Source organism: Prorops nasuta, unplaced genomic scaffold, assembly GCF_024137725.1.
Source record: "Prorops nasuta isolate Cenicafe-Biocafe unplaced genomic scaffold, Cenicafe_Pnas_1.2 PNAS00014, whole genome shotgun sequence".
In the NCBI taxonomy this organism is placed as follows: Eukaryota; Metazoa; Arthropoda; class Insecta; order Hymenoptera; family Bethylidae; genus Prorops; species Prorops nasuta.
Genome location: NW_027116811.1, coordinates 6,053,067 through 6,075,106, shown reverse-complemented (window position 1 = coordinate 6,075,106; position 22,040 = coordinate 6,053,067). Strand labels below are relative to the sequence as shown.

Below are 22,040 nucleotides of genomic sequence, written 5' to 3'. Positions count from 1 at the left end.
GTGCAGACCCCAGGGTGGGGGCTGAAGAGTCATATAACACTGGAGAAATGTTTAACTGATTTTTATTGGTGAAAAAGCTTCCGTTAACCAACTGATTACATTCACTTTACACAATGAATACCTATTTAGTTCCGTAACGTCAGTTTCCTTTTTTTTGTCTCTCTTTTCTTCTTCCTTTTCACTTTTACTCACGGCAGGTGTGTGTATGTGTATGTTTGTATGTACGTGAGTGCCAAGGATGCGTGCATGACGATTACAAAAACACGAGTTTTCGGTATCCTGACTCTTCCTCGCTTGGAAAACTTTTTGACCGTCGCGACGGAACAATGAAAGAAAAATATCACGCCGGTGTAAATCAACGTGATTTTATTGCAGCTTATCCGGATCACGAGGACCTTTTTTTATCATTACAATTTTATTCTTCATCCATCTGTCTCAATCCTCGCAATTTATTTGGAACACTTGTTTCTTTTCCATTATAATTATCTTTTCCCATCCCCAATAATGATTAAAAAAAAATCCCTTTTCTTCCCTCTCCTTCTTTGGTTTAAAATTTAATTTTTATCCTTGTACTTCTAATGTTTCACAATATTTTGCAAGGTTTATTTCTCTCTCTCTCTCTCTCTCTCTCTCTCTCTCTCTCTCTATTTAAAATTTGGTTATACCAGCATAATTAATTTCTCCACGTAGAATAAAAACACTCCACTCTAGTCTCTTTTTCATACTAATTCGATTCATCATCCCTCTTTCTTCTTCCCCTTCGGTCCCCGTGCCACGGAATGCCTTTCACAAAATCATATTACTATGTGGTATATATATTTATATATATATATATATATATATACGTTTACAGCAACTCGCCTGTTACTTGAGATCGGAGATGCGGCGGCGGTTTTATCTTGTTGCTTTCGCGTAATTCCATAATTGACTAAATTCATTTATATTCATTAAGATAGTTTAGCTAGTTTGAGAATGTTACCTTGTGGTACGATCCCTATTCTTATTTAATGCGACTTTAACGCTATTGTGTATTTATGGTGTATTTATAATATGAATTATTACTCGTTCTCTTTTTCTCACTCACACACTCACACACGTTCTCATTCTCATTCTTATCTCCCATTCCAACATACCAATAACGAATCGTATTTACAAAAATCGATACGTCCCATACGTTGCGAGATTAAAAGATTTCTGCTTGTTTTTTTTTCTCCCTCTTTCTATATATAATATTTCATTTTTCTTTAACTAACTACGCATCTCTTCTACAAAAGATTTCATTCAGTCCTTCGATCGTAAAATGTTTAACCGTAATAATAATAATAACAATGATAATAATGATCGTTAATCCTTAATAATCCTAAGAACCCTAATTATTTCCATTCTTGAGTTTCGCGTCCTGATAAACCAGACTTGGATATACGTATTTACAGTGCTGCTGCTGGTTACAGAAAACCCATTCGATAACTAACGTGCGTCCCAACCACACCCTAAAAATCCCAAACTTTGATAAAAGTCGACCCACCCCTTCTTCTCTATCCTCTTTCATGACAGCGTGGAATTAATAGAAAGCGAGATTGAAAAAATGCCTACGATTCTTCGCTTCTAACGTTCTACTTATATTTATAAGTTACGCGCGAGCGAGATTCACGATTCAGGATGGGAATCGAATAAAATCAACGGTTGAACGCGCTCGTCTTGAAAAGACAAGAAATTCTTCTAAAATCGCAGCAACCCTACGCGACGTTCCCACTTTATCCACGTGCTTTTGTGATTGATAGAAAATCATTGGGAAAAGTGTGACGTCATCCTGAAAAATCCTGCGTTCTACAATATGCGAGGAACCAGGGGAACGTCGTCTTGGCCAGGGTAGCTGATGCTGGCGGTGGAAAAAAATCTTTCCCATAATATTTACAAGATACGAGATCCGTAGAATTAAATATAAATAGAGATAAAGAGTCTTTTCGCAGTTCTTCCCAAAATTTCGCCTTAGGTCGTTGAACTTTTGGGTGTCCTTTTCCCAGTCAAATTCTCTCGCACCAAAGACACCAGTTTCTTCTCTTGAACTCTTACAGAGACGAGACATTTCCCTCCACGCAATTCTCCTCGTCTCATTCGCCAGAGTTCACTTCGTCGTAGTGGGAGAACTTGAGGAAAACTTGTTCCAACGTTGTCTGGCTGAAGCTGTACTCCTCGATGTCCAGCTCCAGTTTAGCTGAGGAGAGAAATAATATTTTAGTATATAAAGTGTAGAGAAAAAATAAGGGAGAGAAAAATATTAATATAGAAGAAGAAGAATATAAATCACCTTTCTCCAATTGAGAGAAACACTCGGCCAGCGAGTTTACTGAATGTTGAGGCACAGCAAAGACCAGTCTATCGGCGAAGCTTTCCTCGAGAGTGGCGTCAGGGAAGAGTCCAGCTACGAACTCCTTCAAGCCGGTAATCCTGTCGCCTGAAGGAGTGGTTGGGGTACAGTCACCACCCAGCAATTTCATCTCTAGAGTGTAGCCAGCTCCATAGAGATTCTTCAAATGCTGGGTGGACCCAATGCATCGTAGCTCACCCTTCACCATGATGCCTACCCTCGAGCAGAGAGCATCAGCCTCCTCCATAGAGTGGGTGGTGAGAATAGCACCTCTACCACCTTGAAAACTGGCCAGAATGGTGTCCCACAGGAACCTCTTGGACCTCGGATCCATGCCTGTACTGGGCTCGTCCATGAGGACCACTTTGGGCCCACCAACCATGGCCATAGCAAAACTCAGCTTCCTCCTAGTACCACCGGAGCATTCCTGGGTCTGTTTGTCAGCGTGCTCGTGGATCTGCAGTCCTGAGAGATATAGATCAACGATTCTGTCTATATCACCCCAGGGGACACCTCTGATGGCAGCATAACACTGCAGATGTTCCCTGACAGTGATGTTCTTCCATTGAGCATCGTGTTGAGGACAGTAGCCCATTTGCCTGAAGGCCTCTGTCATGTGGGAATTGATATTGTGGCCCCCTATCTGCACCCTACCACGAGTAGCAGCTTCTTCAGCTATGATGATCTTCATCGTAGTGGTTTTCCCTGCACCATTGTGACCAAGGAGTCCAAAGACCTCGGCTGGCTCCACAGCCAATGAGAGATTTCTCACAGCTACTTTGCGTTGCATCTGGGATGCTGCTGCAGCAGCTTCCTCTTGTTCGCGTCTGGTGCAACAGCTGCAAGATACAGCTTCCCTGGGACGGTACTCCTTGCGAAGGTTCTGCACCAAGACCACTGGTGGCTTGTGGACAGAAGCTGCAGTGATCAGATTAAAGACCTTTTGTCTCTCATTCTTGACATCAGTATCCTCGTGGTCTCCAATATCAGAGTTCTCCATGATCTCCTCGCCAATGGATCCACCGTTCCTCAGGAAGTGTTTGAAGATGTCACTGACGTTACCACCGGATTTCTTGATGTCGAGCAACAACAGCACGAAGAACCACAGAGGACAATGCAGAAGGACTCCTACAGCCATGAGAATTATTTCAGTGGTTAAATAATCTGACATGGTTAAGTGGTGACAAGCAGCGTTGATGGAGCACATCAAGTGGACCCTGTCGACGTAGTAGACAGCTGCATAAGGAACGTACATGGTATTGAGCAAACAGAATACTACATGAAGAGCAAAGGCTGCAGTTCCTCCGACTCCTAACATGTCCAGTATCATTACTAAGAGGAAAGGGATCAGACCAAAGAAAGTTGCTATGTTGGGCAAAATGCTTTGGGCTGAATCCATCTTGTCAAAAATATAACTGAGACAGGTGGAGAAGAGGATGGACGATGGACAGTAGAGCATGAGAAGAGCGCTGAGTGTGATGAGTGCCGGTGGCTCTTGCAAAGAAGGCACGTCGAATAGGAAGATGATACCCAGAATGCAGAGACAGATGAAGGTCATGAGACCAACCAAAACGATGAAGTACGTGAGGAAGTACATGAAGAACGAGAGACCATTTACTCTCAGCTGATTCTTTGCCTTTATCTCACGGTCGTATACCATGTCGACGGCCAAGGTTATTGGTACCAGAACAAAGTCCATTCCTATAAAGAGGGCTGAACTTGCAGTACCAATATTGAACTCCTGTGGTTGAGAAGTCTGTTGGAAAGGGTGAGTCTTCACCTCTATTGACATAAGGTTATCCTTGCCTGACATCAGCTTGTAATAAGCATTGGACAGGATGTTTATTATAATGGGAAGAGAATGCTGCATGGTGTCATTGTACACCACAGTGAGATTTACTCTTGGTAAAGTGTAGTCACTGATGTTGAATACTGCCATGTGGGGAGCTATGGACAGTAGATTCGTGTAGTTGCCACCATACTCCTCCACGTTCTTCACCTTCTCAGCAATCCTGCTCAAGAAGGGATCCACGTCCCTCTTAGAGTTATTGATGTACAGAATTTTAGTCGATTCCCCATAAGTTTCACTGCTCAATTCCAATGATTGCATCTTTATGTCGACTGTTTGAATACTATTTAGGTACAATCCCAGGACCACTAGAGCTATAGGGGCCACTATCGTGAAATATAGCAACTGAATATTTCTGCAGAGTCTGAGGACCCTGAGACGAAGCATGGCGTACAGAGTCTGAAAGAAATTAGGTCGAATCTTGATGGGGTCCAATCCCAGGCCCAGTATAGGTGGATTCCTGTCGTTGTGTATTCCATCCTGAACGTCACCAGTGCTCTTGGCTTGACCATCATTCTGAACCGCAGCTCCTTCGTTTTGCAGACTCTGATAAGACGTGCTTTTCGATTGCAGTGATAAGGACCTGCTAAGTGCACGATTCCTCACCATCTTCTTGGACAGATTATCCATGGTGCACTCTGTCTCTTCGTCCTTTTCCAGGTGCAAAAATACTTCTTCGAGTGTGGTCATGGACACTCCATAACTGCTTATACCCAATCTACTAGCTCTAGTCTTGATTTCTTGCTCGATAGCTGAGAAGAGAGGTGCAAAATTCTCCACAGAGTTGTGTGGCAGGATGAAGCTCAGTTCTCGACCATGACGTCTGGCTTTTTCAGATTTGCAGACGTGGGATGAGACCAAACGTTTTATGGCATGCTCCCTGGCATTTCCTTCTAGCACCAGAGTCAAGTGGTAGCCAATTCCAAACTTGTTCTTGAGGAATAAGGAGCTACCACAACATCTTAGTTTACCTTTGCTGATAACAGCTTTCCTATCAGCTAATATATCAGCTTCGTCCATAAAGTGGGTGGTCAATAGGATGACTTTTCCATGCCTACGAGATTGCAAGAAGGACCACATCTGTCTTCTGGAGTAAGGATCAACACCAGCAGTTGGTTCGTCAAGAATTATAATTTTAGGATCCCCTATGATTGCTATACCAACAGAGAGCTTCCTCTTTTGACCACCACTCAAGTACTTGGCAAAAGTATCAGCTTTTTCCAGTAAATCTATATCCTTCAAGGTCTTATTAACCTCGTGCTCGATACTCCTTCTCGGTATTCCCCTGACCGCTGCAAAGAACTGTAGGTGCTCTCGTGGGGTCAAAAGGTCAAATAGAATATCATGCTGAGGACAAACACCAGTCATGCTGCGAATCATTTGCATATCGTTGGAGTCCCTGATGTCGTACCCAAAAATTAGGGCAGTTCCAGATGTAGGTGCTGTCAAACCAGTCAAGATGTTGAAGAGGGTCGTTTTACCAGCTCCATTGTGCCCCAGAATAGCAGTTATTTGTCCCTCGTAGATTGTCAAGTTTATACCATTGACTGCTTTCACTTCAGGCTTTCGACATTTTTGATAAGATTTATACAAGTCCACTATCCTTATAGCTTCGCGTCCTTTCATCTCTCGTACTACAGGCTCCACGTCACGATTAGCTTCTTCCCCTGGTATGAACGAATTGGACTCTCCATTGGACGAAGCCACCTAGAAATATTTTTCCATTAGTTATTACTGTCTTATGATTTATTCGTCCCTTTTCTTGTTAAATCACTCACCCTTTGTACTCTCCTCTTGCACCAGAATCCAGGAGTGAAACAGAACCAGGGTACCCGTTTGGTTCCATACTCACCTGCAAAGATAATATGCTTTTTTTATCAAATATTGTAAGGTCTTCTGAATTAATTGGATTTAACTGAAAATTTTAAATATCTTGTAGACGTTTGAATTATCTTAACGTGTATTAACTTGAATAAATGATTGCTTAAATCCAATAAATGTGTAATAAATATATGTATATGATATAATAAATAGAATTAATTTTATAAATAGGGATTATAAATTTTCTATTTACTAGTTTATGTGTTTTTTTTTTAAAACAATGATCAAATAAATTTGTTTCTTTTTGAAAACCAAAACAATTTTCGTTGTTTAAAATTTGAAATATACATTTTAAAGAGGATATCTATTACAGGAGATACAGATGTGCACATTTATAAAATAGCATTTATTTTCATTTATCTTTTATGAAGAAATACAGTAGTGTCTCGACGGCAAGTACATATAAAAGTAGATACAGACATGTCTATATCGCCGTCGAGGCACTTCTTCCCTTATACAGCTAGTTTGGCCCGTCCTAATTTGTAATATATATGTACTTTCTAATGTTTTTTAAGTTTATGGATTTTTAAAATGAATTGAAAAATAAATACATTGAAATACATTAATTAGTCAATTAAAAGAATTAAAATCAAACATTTTGTCAACATTGACGTTGTAGTATAAATGATAAATTAATATAGTGGTTTGAAAGTTCTCGAAAGTAGCTAAGAAAGTATGTGATCAAGAAGTTAGGCTCTCATTAAAAATAACTCCAAACATCCTTCGCGTTTCCTTTATATTTGATCGTTTCTAGACCTTTCAGATACTTTTGTGTTTCACGAAATGTATACTCGGTGTCTTGTTTATACGCAATATTTACTACTCTTATTACTTCAAGCGAGATTTTCGAGTTCTCTATTATGTTCAAAAATTTTCTTAGTCTTCAATAAGTGCCAAACACTTTATTCTTCACAATATCCACTGGTTAACAGCAACCATTAAAGGACCCATGTAAAATCAATATTTGTTGAAAATCAATAGCATAAGGTACCTTTCAAATGAACCCATATTGTTTAAAACACTACTCTTCATTTAACATGAATATATAATGTTTAAAAATGATTTTTAGGAAACATTTTCCTTGATAAATCAAAAATGTGACAGGATATCAAATACATTAGAAAAATATTTTTTTTAAATCTGCTGAATTTAAATTCAAATATCTTGCAATTATATCCTTCAAGTTTCAATGATAATTATAAGTATAGAGAATGGTAAAATTTAGTGAAGCTAAAAAAATAAAGTAGTTTTTAAGAAAAATAGTTTTTTGAAAAGGTGGCTTAGATATTCATTTGGACGTTTAATTTGTATTAAAATTAAAACCTGTTGAGATATTTCTTTCATTTGGAAACGTACTTGGTATAACAGAGTCGAGATAATAGGCCAAACAAGCGTACAAGAAGATGTCCAAGGTCATCATGACGAGACTGCCACCAAAAGGTATTCCTGGCCCAGACCAGAGATTGTCAAAATTCACTCCTTCCCCTTGCAAATCGAGAACGAGAGCCTAAAATAATTAACAATTATAGTCATTGGAAGATTAAGTTGCAATTAATTCTGGGCAAATTAAAAAATTGTTTAAACATAAATTCTTGCAGCTATTTTATACAAATCTTACGGTGTTATTTCCATTGTATATCGTGCAATTATAAGACATTATTAGAACATTTTAGTTATTTAGCTAAATACATTCGGCAGTTTTTCAAAATTAAAATATGTGAGAGAAACATGTGTGTAATTTATACGATTTGGAAAAACGACAAGTCTCAAAATGTATATAAAAGTAATTACAAGTTTATACACTTATTTGATTTAAAATAAAACATTGTCATTTGTAGTGTAGATATTTGTTATACCTTGTCCATTGCCAGTGCTACTCCAGTAGGACTCAGCAATGATACAACCCAGAAGGATACCGAACTAGAATTATCCACAAATACTTGTATGAAGTACATCAAGCTGAGTATCGTCACAGCGAAATTTCCCAAAACTCCAGCAGTCTGAAATTATAATAATATTCTTCATGTATTCAATAAAAAAATGAAATTAATTTTGCGTTTCGATCGTAGTTTACCCTTGATTTGTCAAAGAACGGTGTAATCATGAAGGCAAACATGATAACAGAAAAACTGTAGAGCACCACCAGAAGAAATATAGGTAGAAAATGAGTATGTTGAAACATTTGTAATGTGAAGAGTAGAACGACTCCAACAGCTGACAGTAATAGGACAAAAATGCTGTAGATTATGAACCAGGATAGCCAAAAAACAGAATCCTTCAGTCCCATAATTTTCATGCCTTCCTTGATCTTGTTTTCCTTCTCCCCAACTATCAAAATTAGCAGATAGGTGATGAATTGGGAAAGTGCCAGAACCATGTAGAGAGGTATAACCACTCGAAAAGCCAGCATCCAGTCTAACAGAAAAATAATTATTATTTTTATAGAACATAAAACCCAGAGAAATAGCAGAGACTTGAGATTTTTACCAGCAGTAAAGGCTTCCTTGGGAAACATTTCTAGCCTGATATCAGGCATTGCCACGTTATTGTCACCAGTCTCAAACTGAAAAATTTACAGTTTAATATTTAATTTTGTTTCTTTAATAATTTAGTGTTTCAATAAATTACCTGAATCTTCGTGGTGTCGATTAGCATTTGCAAAGCCAGAAAGCCAGAATACAAATAATTATTGACAGGGCACGATCCACCAGTCTCTATCGACAAGAGGCCACCCATCCAGTGACTAGTGTCTTTTCTACATGTAACAGGGGCAGAATATTTTTCAGTGGGCGAGGGTGGCGATGTGTACGAAGGATTCGTCCTGATTTCGTACCTAAAAATTGAAGGCATTCAAAGATTAAGATTAGGGTCACTAATGGTCCCAAATAGGATTTGGACAAAATAAAAATTTTTGGCAATTTACAGTAAACGTTGAGAAATTGGCTGAGGGTCCTCGAAAATTACAGCCAGGGGTATGCTATATGCATCCCTCCAATAGGCAGCCTGAAGATCGTCCTTCGTTTCGAACACAATAAAATTAAGTGGTAGCTTCCCAGGATGATCCCACTTGGACAGCCATAACGTATTCATAGCGTTCAAGAAATTCTGAAAGGATTTGTATTATTATATATAGCACAGTAATAATGAATCTTTTTCTCCTGTATTTTTCTTCTGAATTTGAATGTTTATTTACAAGGGTTTCTGTTGAGTTGGGCACCACTGCCACGGTATTATTTTTGCGAGCATTGAAAAAATCAAAGATATTCTCCTCCGGTCTCTGCGTCATCATTGGAGGGTAATTGGGATTTGGTATGAGCACTTTCACCACTATCAGGATACCCAAAGTATACAGAGGTAGAAAGATCTCCTGAAAGAACAGAATTTTTTGTTTGTTAAATATATTCTATTTTTTGAAAGAATGAAATAAATATATATATATATAAGCAAATATATAATAATTAAAAACTATTTTACAAATGCAAAATTTTCAGATTTTCTTCTGTGGACAATTTAAAGGGTTCAACCATCTAGGAATTTAAAAAAAAAATTTAATTTTGTTTTTCCTTAAAATGTACTTTAGGGTCTTATAAATAATATCCCAAAAGATCATTTCTGGAAAAAACGTTTACCTACATCAAATACGCACAACGCGTATTAAACATTTATTCTAATTATATATATATATATATATATATATATATATATATGAAAAATCTTTATTAATTTAAAGAACATTTCTGAATTTTAGAATCTAACAGTAATATACTCAGAAGAGACCATAGGATTTTTTCCATGGGATGCAAAAGTTTATTGCATCTTGGTTTTTGAATTTATATATTTATTGTATTTTCAAATCCAGAGGTACAAGTGCACAGACTTGAACTCTTTGTAGATGCCCCTGTGAATATACCTCTTAGCCACTCAAATATCCCTAGACTGAAAATTTCAGTGAGTGCAGATAATTTAAAAAACAAAATTAATACATTATTTTTAAGTATATCTCATATAATTAATTGTTACCAAGGATTAAAAATTGCTTAAAGAGTGCACCTTTAAAATAATAGATTTTGGAGGAGTTTTTCATGAAATTTTGTAAAAGAGCTATTGTATATAAAGATTTGCCAACAATTCTTACAACCTTTTGTTTATTTATTATCTGATATTTTACATAAATTTTTTAGGGAACGTAATTAAATTTATTGTTATCTGATAGGGACTGAAACGAGACCTCTAAAATCAGTATATATAAGATATAGCACGTTTTACTTCTTTAAAACGAAAATATCTTAATATTATTTATTCAGTCATCGAAGTATAGACTTACTGCATTTTTAAATTTTTACTTTGTTTATTTTAAGCAACTGGCATAAAATCAGAAAAAATATTTATATAAACACAATTTTTATAAATCCATTATTTTGATATATTTCACAAAAATTTGCAAAGCCCTTATGTCAGTAGTTTGGCAAATGGGTTATGAATAATTAGATACTTTTATTTTTTGTTTTAACTGGAAGATATTTGTTAAATCATGTACACAATTCGACACTTTCATTTCAAGATAATCCAGTCTCAACTTCTATCAGAGACACATTAATTTTATTACATTCCCAACAAAATTAACATAGAATATTAAATAAAAAATGGTGTAAAATTTGTCGAAAAATATTTAATAGTTCTCTCAGACAAAATTCCTGAAAACTCGTTTGAAAATTAGTCATTACATAGGTGAGCTCCATTTAGCAATTTTTAATCATTACAAACATATTAACTGCAAAAGATAAAACAATTGCAAAAAAAAAACAGAATAAATAAACTTTGTAATTACTGGATTTTAATAAAAATTACTATACGATGTATATTAACAATTTAATCGATAATCGCCACTGAAACTAGTTTTCATAAAAATGGATTTATTCGGTTTCGCTCCAAAGCTCCTCGATGAGCAATTACGGTGTGCACGCGAAACAAAACGTTAATAACATCGCAAATTGAAAATAATAAAGTATTCGAAATTTTTGGATTGGCACTAATTGAGTGACAATGGCGTACAAATTGTGTTTACATAAATTGCTTGGTTCATGCAATATGTGCGTAAACGTCGAAAATTTTCACACTGCGAGTGATTTCTCTATAAGAAAAATGCATATGTTTAAGATACCTTCGCACACTTCCTAACGTTTTCAAGGTCAGAGGCCATTCAACGAGTGAAAATCTGCTAAGTTTGTCAACATTTTAATTACTTTGTTTCAACGCATTTTACAATAGTTCATTATCGACATAATTAATATGCAGTGTTGTAATCTTATCGAATACGGAAGATCCTATGCTAGACATGAGACAAATCATCCTTTGTAATCGCATCTTTCTGCATTGTTCGAATTTGAATTAAAAACTTTGGCATGTAAATCTTGGGCAATTTTGTTAATAATTTATACAGAAAAACAAAATTCTCTTAATTTAAGGGTGGTAATATTTTGCAAGGATAAAAAGTAAGAAATTTGTTGGTCAAACTTAGTCCACTTGGAGGATAATGAATCAAAATTTGATCATTGTGAAGTTTTTAAAGTAATAATTAAAGAATTATTATCAGTACTCCATTTTGGAGAACGAATGAAATCTGTTCTTTAAACAATGATCTATCCTTTATAGTGTGCAATGGTGGGAAAGTAAAAATTCCTAAATCCAAATCTGTCGATTTTGAAAAACGAATGAAATTGGTTCTTTAGATTGGTCTGTCCTTTATAGTGTTTAAGGATAGAAAAGTAAAAAATTCTTGGATCCAAATTTATCAATTTTGGAAAACGAATAGAAATCAGTTTTTGATCATTTTGGAGTTTTCCAAAGTAAAAATTACAGAATTCTATTAAGAAACTCGTATGTGTTAGAGAACGAATGAAATCAATTGCTAAACAATTGATCTACCGTGTAAAAACAATAAATCAGTGTTAATATAAAAAATGTAGTTCAAGGACTCTTGGTCCATAATTCTTCAACCTCTAAGGGACCAGTTCATTGGTTCCTGGTGGACGTATACGTGTTTGGATTCGTGTGGTTGCCATGACGATAAACAGGGACTGTCCTGCTTAACTCAAGCTGGAAATTAGCACATCCAGAGAAAGAGAAAATGTCCTTCTTCGTGGATGTGGTCACCGAAGATTCCTTCTATGAAAACTTGACTCTTGGAGTGATAAAATCGTTGGAGGCCACACCGTGCGTAAAAAACGTTCGAATAGAACGACGGGACGGGTGCGAAAGGAACAGCATCAACTGTTGGGAACAGAGACACTGTTGCACCCTCTCTGATGACGTCAAAAACTTCTACTCCTCCATCGACGGCTTCCTTCTTGAGTGGAACCTCGAAATCTCAGGTACCAAACATACTTGAACAAAGAAAAACACGAAGTCTGTTTTTTTTAGCAGAGACTCCCTACACTTTTTACACTTTGTGCACTTTTTACAGTGTCGACTTATGCAAAGGATAAAGACAGAAATGCCAAAAATTGTAGAAAGCGTTGCCAAAGAAAACAGACATGTTCATCCTTCTACGACATGTACATAGCAAGAGAATGTAACCTTTGTTGAGATAGAACTCTCTAATACAGCAAACATGTCCGACGTAACCTAAAAAAAAATTCAAAACGAATTTTCTTCCATTTCCATTTAGGTGAAGAATTTCCAGTGGGTAGAATGGAAATCAATCCTCTGTCTCTGTTGAAGAAATACGCTAATTCCAATAAGGATAAGCAGATTAAGGAACCGGAAGTCGAGGTGATCTTTGAGTCAACTGGGGAGGAGGTCGTGCCAACGGAGGGTTCCTCGGTACCAATGGTCAATTCCAGAAATTGTAAACTCTTCGAGATCGCTCAATGTTTTCCCGAAGGGTCTGGGAAAGTTTATCTCGTGTACCAACAGAAAGGAGGACGTAGTGGAGCTGAAACGGAAATTTGGTTGAATACGGAAGAGAATGATAAGTGGTACCAATTAGCAGACAGTTTCACCAAATACTTCAGGATGATGTTGATACACCTTGGACTTCCATCATGGCAGCTCTGCGCAGCAGAGATAACACTGCCCACGTGGATAGAACAAATTTATTATCTGATCGGTCCTCACCTTCTGCCATCAGCTGCACCCCCTACGTCCAGCATCTCAACAACTCTTTGGGACCAGGGACCCACCAACGTGTTAGATCCAACAATTTTCAAGAATAAGGAGAGCAAGTCTAAGAACGCTAGAAAAAAATAGCAAATGCGAAATTGCTCTGATTGATAAGAGTAAAAAGAGATTTTGGAAAATGTATAAACCCTTGGCCCATTTGGCACAAGGCTAACGATAAAAACACCCTGTACAAATTATTGGCAAACGCCATTTCCACTTGGGCCAATATCATTCGAACAACCGTCCAAATTTTCTTTCCTATTTTCCTCTTTTATCATCTTCACCTTAGCCAATTCTAAGATACGTATCCCCCCCCCCTCAATACCAGTCAAATTTACCATAACTCCTGGAACAAAAATCGTCCATTTTTCTCCAACGCAGACTTGGCAGCAGGAAAACGTTTTCGATTCGTGAGAAATAAATGAAAACTGAAAGAAAAAGATTTTGCATTATTATTGGTAGTCGATCTTTACCCACCGCTATAGTCTTCCGCTTCTCGCGTTTCTTCAGCAACAAATTCCTCACGAGCATGGCTCGCAGTTGGCCCAGGTAAACCCCGCACGACGTCATCTCGCGAGATTTCCTTGTCCTCTCTCAATATCTGAAAAGAAGAAGAGAGAGATATTGATGTTACGATTCAAAACAACGATGAATGTTAATGAAGAGAGAAATCGTCAATTGGTCTCTAATTGGCTTGATAGTAAAGACCGGAAGTGGCGGAGACCAGTGGTGGTCGATAATTCGTCCTTTGCACCGTTAAGAGTGTCAAGGCTTTGCATTGATAAAAGAAGAAGAGAAGTGGGATGAATTTTTTATTAACTAAAGCAGAGAGAAGTGTAGGAAAGCGCTGTAGAGACGTAAGGAGGATGAGTTTTGTGTTGAATAAAGTGAACAGAGAAACGGTAGGATGGCTTTGTGGACGAATAACAAAATAGTGTGAATATTATATATATATATATATATATATATATATATATGTAAGTAAAATGTATACATACAAGAAGAGTTTTGTTATGACAAAAAAAGCAGGGTAAACTTGGGCTGCTCTCCGTTTGTACGTGTGCGTGCACAAAACGCTCAAAGTCTACACAAACATAAACAATAGAGCGAACTTTGTACTTTGAGCACTGTTTACTTTGGTTAAAACCGTGTTTGGTTTTCCTTTCTTGAACAATAACAAATATTTAACAACCATTTAGATGCCTCACACTTGTAAAGCTCGACACTTTATATGCCCTAAAGCACGCACTAAAACTCTTGTTTATCTCTGTAAGTAGCAAGACATTATAATATTGCGTAAGATCTTTCTAAATGCAAATAGTAAGAGGTTTCGAAAAAGTCTCGTGTAAAAATTTAATATCTCTTATAGTTACGAAACGATTCATGTTTTCGTGTGTTTATACTTTGAGGCGTTTTTTAGTCGATACTTTGTACAGAGTTCAGTGTAACGGTTGCCATGAATTTTTATATATTTCTGCTATACTTTTCGTGAAAGGTTATTAACACCTTCTTACGAATAAAATTCAGAAATTACTAAATAAGAAAATGTGGCCACCTTTCGTTGTTTAAAGGAGAACTCAGTTTTCTATTGAATATTCGTGTGGCTTATGTCAAGAGCTTTCCAAAACACTACATGAATTTATCATTTCATCCAGTCCTTCACTAATTTCCATTTGAATTTATAAGTAGGTGAGGGATTATGCGTGTGAATGCGTGGTGGTCGTGCACATTACTCCAACCAAACATACACCCTTATGCAATTTCATATTGAAATATCTAGTGAACGCCTGGGTGAAATGATAAATTCATATAGTGTTTTGGAAAGCTCTCGAGTGGAAACCTACAAGAATACGTAATAAAAAGCAGAGGTTTCCATTAAGAACAACTCAGGGAGAGTATATTTATTTTATTTAAACAGAAATGATCAGAGTATATTCAAGAAGAACGAATGGTTGAAGGTTTTTTATCCTAAGTATTTGTTTTCTAACAATATTAAGAGTTCTTGAAAAATTGTGGCGATCGCTATACTGATTATTTTGTAAATATTTATCATGTAATTTAGTCTGCACTGATTAATTATCCGTAATGCCTTGGAGGTGATCGTCTACTTTGAACGCTATTTTTCGTGTCTTTAGTAAATTTTCTTAAAGAACCATGAAAACTTACATTGGAACTTTTATGTCATATAAATATTTAAAAAGTTTTCAGAAATGTTTTTATGGTAAAATAAGGAAAATAATTCGCGCTATAGAATGCACCGATAACATCTATGTAAAAAAAGCTTTTCTACAAATTACAAAAAAGTTGTAATCGATTTCCGTTTCGTTCCATACACATCTTCTGTACAAGTTTAATTTTGTTTGAATTCAAATTAAGATATCTTATATAGTTTTTTTTGTTTCTTTAAATTAAAGTGTGTCGAACAAAAATGTTTCCGAATTTCTCGGTATTTTCAGTCAAAGAAAAAAAATATATAAGATATCTGAGTTATTTTAGTTCAAACGGAAATTAGTCTTATAAAGATGTGTGTGGAATTATAGAGAAAGCGTTAAAAATTTTGTTTTTAATTTTTTTTACATAGATGTTATTGATGCACTCTACAGCGAATTCTTTTCCTTACTTTGGCTTAAAACAAATCCTGAATATTCTTTAAATACTAATAAAAATTATATAAAAGTTATACAATATAGGTTGTTTTTATGGTTCCCTAAAAAAAATATCCAAAAAATGTTCAAAAAAACTGCTATGAAAGCAGACGACTCCCTTGGGATGAAATACCACTTCATGCTATATACCCACTTTTATCACCTAATAATAGTAGCAGGCTATTTTGTATGCTAATTTTTACACATATGTAAACATAAGGTCTGTTCTCGTTGGCCTACACTTTTAACACTTTCTACACTTTCCGTATTTCTTTTTTGTCCATTGTATAAATTGATACCCTAAAAAGTGCACAAAGTGTAAAAAGTGTAGGCAACGAGAACAGACCTATAGAAGCGAAAGAATAGCGTTTAACTATTATGTCTCGTAAACAGGCTTGAAAAATGTTAACTGCAAAACATGTATTCTGTTTCAGTATATAGCTTTCTTTCAATAGTTTTCAATTTTTTAAATAGTTATTTATACGTTAAATAAATAAAAAAGATACAAAATGACACATTCAGCAATTGTACCGTAAGCGTTTTATGCAAGATTTGGAAAGCAGCCTTGGGTGATGAGGTTTTTGCTCACATGAAGAGACACGTGGTAGGGTTTGTCGCGTGGCTTATTTTGGCAAGTCTAATCGGCCTCCGGACGGAGGTGAAAGACGATGGCGATGGAGAAGACGTCGCCGTCATCGGAGGATGTCGTCGTAGGCTCACCACGTGGCCAAGGGGCAAAAGTAGCATCGCTCGACTTAATCGGCCAACACTCTATCAATCTCTTCTTATCCTTTACTATCTCGCTTCTTCTCTCCATCACCGGACTTTTCCCCTCTTTATTTACTTTTTCTCATCTAATCTCCACCACCACCACCAGCAACAGCAACAACACCACTATTACACCAGCCAAATCACTCACTAATTCTCAATCTTCTGGATGATCCACGATTCATCAGGTCCTACTCCCATTTGCTGTTCTTCCCTTTGACTGCAACTGAAAGCACAACATCGTTTTATTTTTCATCGTAGAACTCTTAAGCCGCCTCCATACGACATAGCCAGCATTGACCAAAAAACTATTGTTGTTACTCTAGCATTGGTAAAACAAGCTGTACGGATGATGCAAATACAAATAACCACAAAATCACCAACAATATTTCGAAACGTTGGCTAACGTGGAGGCGGCTTTAAACAATTGTACAAATACTGTCAAGTTCAAAAACGCTTCGATTGGTACAAGGTAGTTCATAAATTCGCCACGCGTATCGCTATTGTTGCGCGAGGTCCGTTAATAAGCGCTGTCGCTAGTAGCGTTCGATACGACATGGTTATTGACGATTAAACAAAATTGGAAGGTGCAGGACTTTTCTATTACGGTTAATGGTTCTTTTTGATTTCAGTGAATAGTAAAACGACAACAACTACACTTTTTTTCGCTATTACTTCACTATTTCTAACCTTTTCATCTCACGCTAATAATCATTTTCCAGCTACGCAATGCCTAGTAAGCACTTATCTACTAGAAGCAACATCAAATTCAGAAATATTGCTAAAATATTGCAAAGTGACAAACATCTTTTGGTAAAATTTTTGATACATCATTGTCAATTTTATGCTATCTTCATAGAGTAGCATTCAGAGTTTAATGGTGATTAAACTATGTAGAAGGGCTCAGGAATTTTTTGTTACAATAAGTTTTCTCTGAGTCAAGCCAACGGTAAAACGACAATACTTGTACATTTATCTCTCTATCACTTAAAAAATTCTAACATATATTTCATACAGCTACTCTTATTCTCATTTATCTAGATTGTTCACGAAAACCGTACATTTTCCACCTTTGTCCTTCGTTACACTGAAAGTCGTTATCCAAGACTCGGAATAATCGACGCGTGGTTAGCAACCGTTTTTCTCGCTACCACTTCGCTGATTTTAACGTCTTTTATCTAACCCCTCCGATCTAGGGTTATCAAGATCTTTCACGAAAAGCGATCATTTTCCAGCCTCTTGCTTCGTTAAACCGGAAGTCTTTGTCCGAGACACAGAATAATCAGCACGTGGTTAACATTCGTTTTTCTCATCCTACTTTTTCATCCCTTCCGGACAAAGCGTGAGATAAATTTGTTGGAACGATGATTTCCCGCCTATTTTTCGCATCCATCCATGAGTAGGAATCTCAGGACAGCCGATGTGAAAAAATTGACGGTTAAAACTAATTGAGAAAAAATGGGAGGACAATTTTAGAAAAAAAAAATCCTCATGATCAAGGCTCACAAATGATGAATTTTCCACTGAAATTACCGGATGATTGGATTATCGTAGGAGGAACAGCGGCAGGAAATATCACTTAACGCTGAAGAATCTCGTCAACCACTGTCGCCCACACTTATTTCCTTCGCCAACACAGTTTTTCATGCAGTCGAATAGCCGTTTAACTGGATGATAAAAGAATTATTCTATAGATGAAAATTCTTGTTAAAATTTGAAACGACCCGTTGAGATGAACAGAAAGTCAATTATAAACCTTAACTGGTTTCATTGCAATCCACTGAAATACGCGAGTTGGTCGGAGTGCCAAATAAAAATAAAAGAGGAGATATTCACTAATAACCATGAGGAACACTGACATGATATTTGTGGTTTCCGCGACTTTGCTACGCCAATGCGACAAGTTAAAACAAGAAATTTTATTTCCACTTAATGCAGTTCTGCGAAAAACAATAAGATCCACTGTTTACATTAGATGATGTTGTTTATACTATATGAAAATACCAAGAAAACTGTTTAGTGAGAATTGGTCTCGTTAAAAATTAGTCGCACCATTATCCGGTTGTACACCACCGGAGATTCAATTATAAATCTTTGCTAATCTGACTGGAATTCACGATTGACGCGAGTTTTTTCTTTAACATTCCTCAGAGAAATTAAGAACGACATAGGCTGTAAAATCCAGAGACTATAGAAGCTACAGTAACAAATCTGATGTTTTTCGTCACATTGCTACAACGACATTAATGAGAATTACGAGAATTGCTCTGTTTAAACCATATTTTCTGCGATTTCTGAACTTTTTGCGGTGTTAACCTGCACGAAGAATAAGAAGAAACGTACCAAAACTTTATAAGATATAGAAAATACAGCCTAAACAAACCAACCTATCATTTCCACTTATTGCACCAGTTCTGCAAAAAAGAACAGGCCCACTGTTTACATTAGACGTTGTTGTTTGCTATATATAGTATAGGAGCGTTCGAGGTGCGGTTCTCTACTTTTGTGAAACGGGTCAAATACGGGGTCACAGGGTACAATAAATTGTTTCGCTTTTGCGAGTTTATCCAAGTGCTCCAAGAATTTTTAGTGGCCTTGAATGAAAGAGAAAAGAATGCCGAGAGTTCAAAAGAGTTGCACGGGTAGGTCATGGGTTCTGGCATCGAGGAAATGAAATTTTGGGATTCGGCGTCTGTGTTTTTCCGGCTGGCTTGTCGTGTCTCGACTCGTAGATGGTTCCTGAGCGCGCCACGCGCTTCTCTCCCCCCACTACCCGGCTAAAAATCGATCCACGACCGGCCTGGACTTGTCGGTTCATGTCGGACGGGTCAGATCTGCATCTATCCACGAATTTTCCTTTCTACTTTGCTCAGCCACATTGTCAAAAATCACAGCTCGTATTCAGAAAACCAAATTTCACAGATAACACCAATGACAAATTAAAGAAATGCGTCCCTTACGACACAAGGGAATCCGGTGAACGCAATGTCGAGCCACGGAATTACGAATAAAACCCAAAGCGGATTGAGAAACCAAAAAACATCATTCTACACTGTACCGCAGTGACACTAATCATGTCACGAACGATATCTAAACTAACAAGACAATCTATCACTGAGTGCACGAATTATTGGAGCAAAAACTAAAGAGTGGGAGAAAATCGTTAAGTTTAGAGAAAAATCGTAAGTTTTGCAATTTTAGTATGCATAACCTGCGCAAAAACACGAGCCATAGAATTTAAAAGGTCAAAACTCTCCCTCAGAAGCACGGGTTTCACGAATGGAGTCACTAGGGGGTGAGGGGTCATTTCCGGTCCCGATTCGCCTATCGCTGGATCGTTAAGATTTGGCGGGATGGTATTAGATATAAATAAATAACGATTGTAAAATGCGCGATACGGGCTCTCATATTAATCACTCTTATCACTGTGAAATTAACTGAACGTGAATCATTTCTCACCAGCATCGTTCGAGCTTACGAGGCTTGACTGATCGTGCCTCCTGCGGCGCACGGTCACTGACGGTGTTACGGTGTTGCGCGCAATAAGTGCAAGTAGTTGTATCGAGCAGAGAGTAGAAATGAGATTAGCAAGTTTTTCTACACGGCCAAAGGAAATACGTTGCGCTGAGAGACGCGGAAGGAGCGTGTGTGTGTGTGTGTAAGAGAGAAAGATAGAGAAGGAGAGAGAGAGAGAGAGAAAGAGAAAGAGAGAGAGAGAGAGAGAGAGAGAGAGAGAGAGGGGAGACAGCGAGCCGGGTCTAGCAGAAAGGGTAGCTCGCTATATCCTATTACAAGAGTATGTTATATCGTGTATTAATCTCCCCGAATCCGTACACGTCGACCAGCGACGCCAGACTGCGCGAGAACTCCACCTCCTCTTCGCCTACACCACCCCTCGTTATTCCCCTCCAACAAATCCCCACCAAACTGGACACTCCGCAAGTCCTCTAATTATGATTCCACCATTTTTAAGTATTACTCATTTTACCCTCGCATTATTTAACACTTGAGTGTATAAATTCCTGAGATATTCGGAAGATTCGGTCAACGTTTAATAGTGTGCGATAGATTCTGATTTGGGCGGAAGAACGAAGGTTTTTTCGAGGGGTTGAAAAATTTATTTTTCTCGAGATTAAAATAGTCGATTTGGAGCCCCGTGTTTATGTACGGCCCTGGTTTCCGCCCCGCTCGCTTTCTCGCCCCAGCAACGTCTCGCACTGTCCCTCCGCCCCCCTCCTACACAATTGCTTCAGCCCCTACACTGCTGCTCACCCCCACCACGTCGCCCACTCCACAGTTCCCATCATCGTCGGCAGTCGACACGACACAGGCGCAGCACGCACGCAACGACCTGAGCGGCCCCTCGAGAGACACGAGAATCTAGTGCGCCGCGCCGTTCGCTCGCCCATGTCTCAGTGTTGGTGTTTATTCTCTTTCGTATGTGTACATCGTGTACGTGTGCTGCCATCTTTCTGCGCATGCGTCCTCCCGCCCCACTCCTAACCTAACAACATCACCTCCGGAGAATGCATCGCGTCATCGGGGTCCCCGTGTTGTCGTCAACCACCGGATATGGATATCCCTGGATGGCAACACGGGCGAAGCTAACCTTCTCATTTTTACCACCTGTGACGCAGAACCTAATTATCCAATCGAAAAATCGGTGATTGATATATTTATGCTCCTTGCAACGTTTTTTATACCCTCCCTTACTAGTATTTAACGATAACAAAACACCGATTTTTACTTTCCGCTGTACGTAAAGATGACCTCTCGTTAGATATGTTTGCGTCACTAAGCCTTGTGACGTCAGGTTTCACGTCATAACGGCTGGCTGATCCTCCAGTTTACTCGTTCTCCTTAATGGAAGGTCTATGTCGTTCTCTACAACCCCTCTTCCCTCCCCCCATTTTATAACTGTTACTCGTATATATCGTTCTTATATTCTTGTTAATTAGCAACGCTCATTTTCTTAATCACTCTACCTTCACAGCTTTTCCCGAAAATTAAAAGCCAAATTGCTCGACTCAATCAATTGGGGCAGCCAAGCTACATTATTTATCTCTCTTCCGTTTAGTTTCTTTATTTATGTGGTTGAAATTACCACCGCTGCTTCATATTCACAACGATCCCTACACGATTCGATATGAATGATCATTCTCCGCCTTCCTTTCCGGGAATAAGTCACCTTACCTGTCTCCCTCCTTTCCTTGAACCTGACGCGACAGTCGCATACCGCATTATTAATTGCGGTATTAATTGCGAAATAAATTCGATCCGTCGGTCAGGCCTGTTTCGTAATGCAATATCTATAAATCGATACAGAATGTCAGATTGTAACTGAGATCCCAACGATGTTTCTTGATAA

At 37.8% G+C, this 22,040-nt stretch overlaps 2 protein-coding genes across 2 annotated transcripts; one reads left to right on the top strand and one right to left on the bottom strand.

The window, feature by feature from the left end:
• Positions 1–45: 45 nt before the first annotated feature.
• LOC136778663 (cholesterol transporter ABCA5-like) lies at positions 46–20,588 on the bottom strand. The gene is made up of 13 exons (XM_066735729.1): positions 20,132–20,588; positions 16,494–16,898; positions 13,737–13,860; positions 9,292–9,465; positions 9,022–9,203; positions 8,727–8,931; positions 8,586–8,661; positions 8,173–8,513; positions 7,955–8,098; positions 7,455–7,605; positions 5,996–6,069; positions 2,309–5,924; positions 46–2,215 (listed from the first exon to the last, which is right to left on the bottom strand). The coding sequence occupies exons 3-13, from the start codon at positions 13,827–13,829 to the stop codon at positions 2,112–2,114; spliced, it is 5,160 nt and encodes a 1,719-aa protein (XP_066591826.1). The 5' UTR covers positions 13,830–13,860; positions 16,494–16,898; positions 20,132–20,588; the 3' UTR covers positions 46–2,111.
• Positions 10,432–13,723, top strand: LOC136778665 (tubulin polyglutamylase complex subunit 2). Its single transcript, XM_066735732.1, has 2 exons — positions 10,432–12,469; positions 12,766–13,723. Exons 1-2 carry the CDS (start codon positions 12,226–12,228, stop codon positions 13,344–13,346), a joined length of 825 nt encoding a protein of 274 aa, XP_066591829.1. The 5' UTR covers positions 10,432–12,225; the 3' UTR covers positions 13,347–13,723.
• Positions 20,589–22,040: the final 1,452 nt, after the last annotated feature.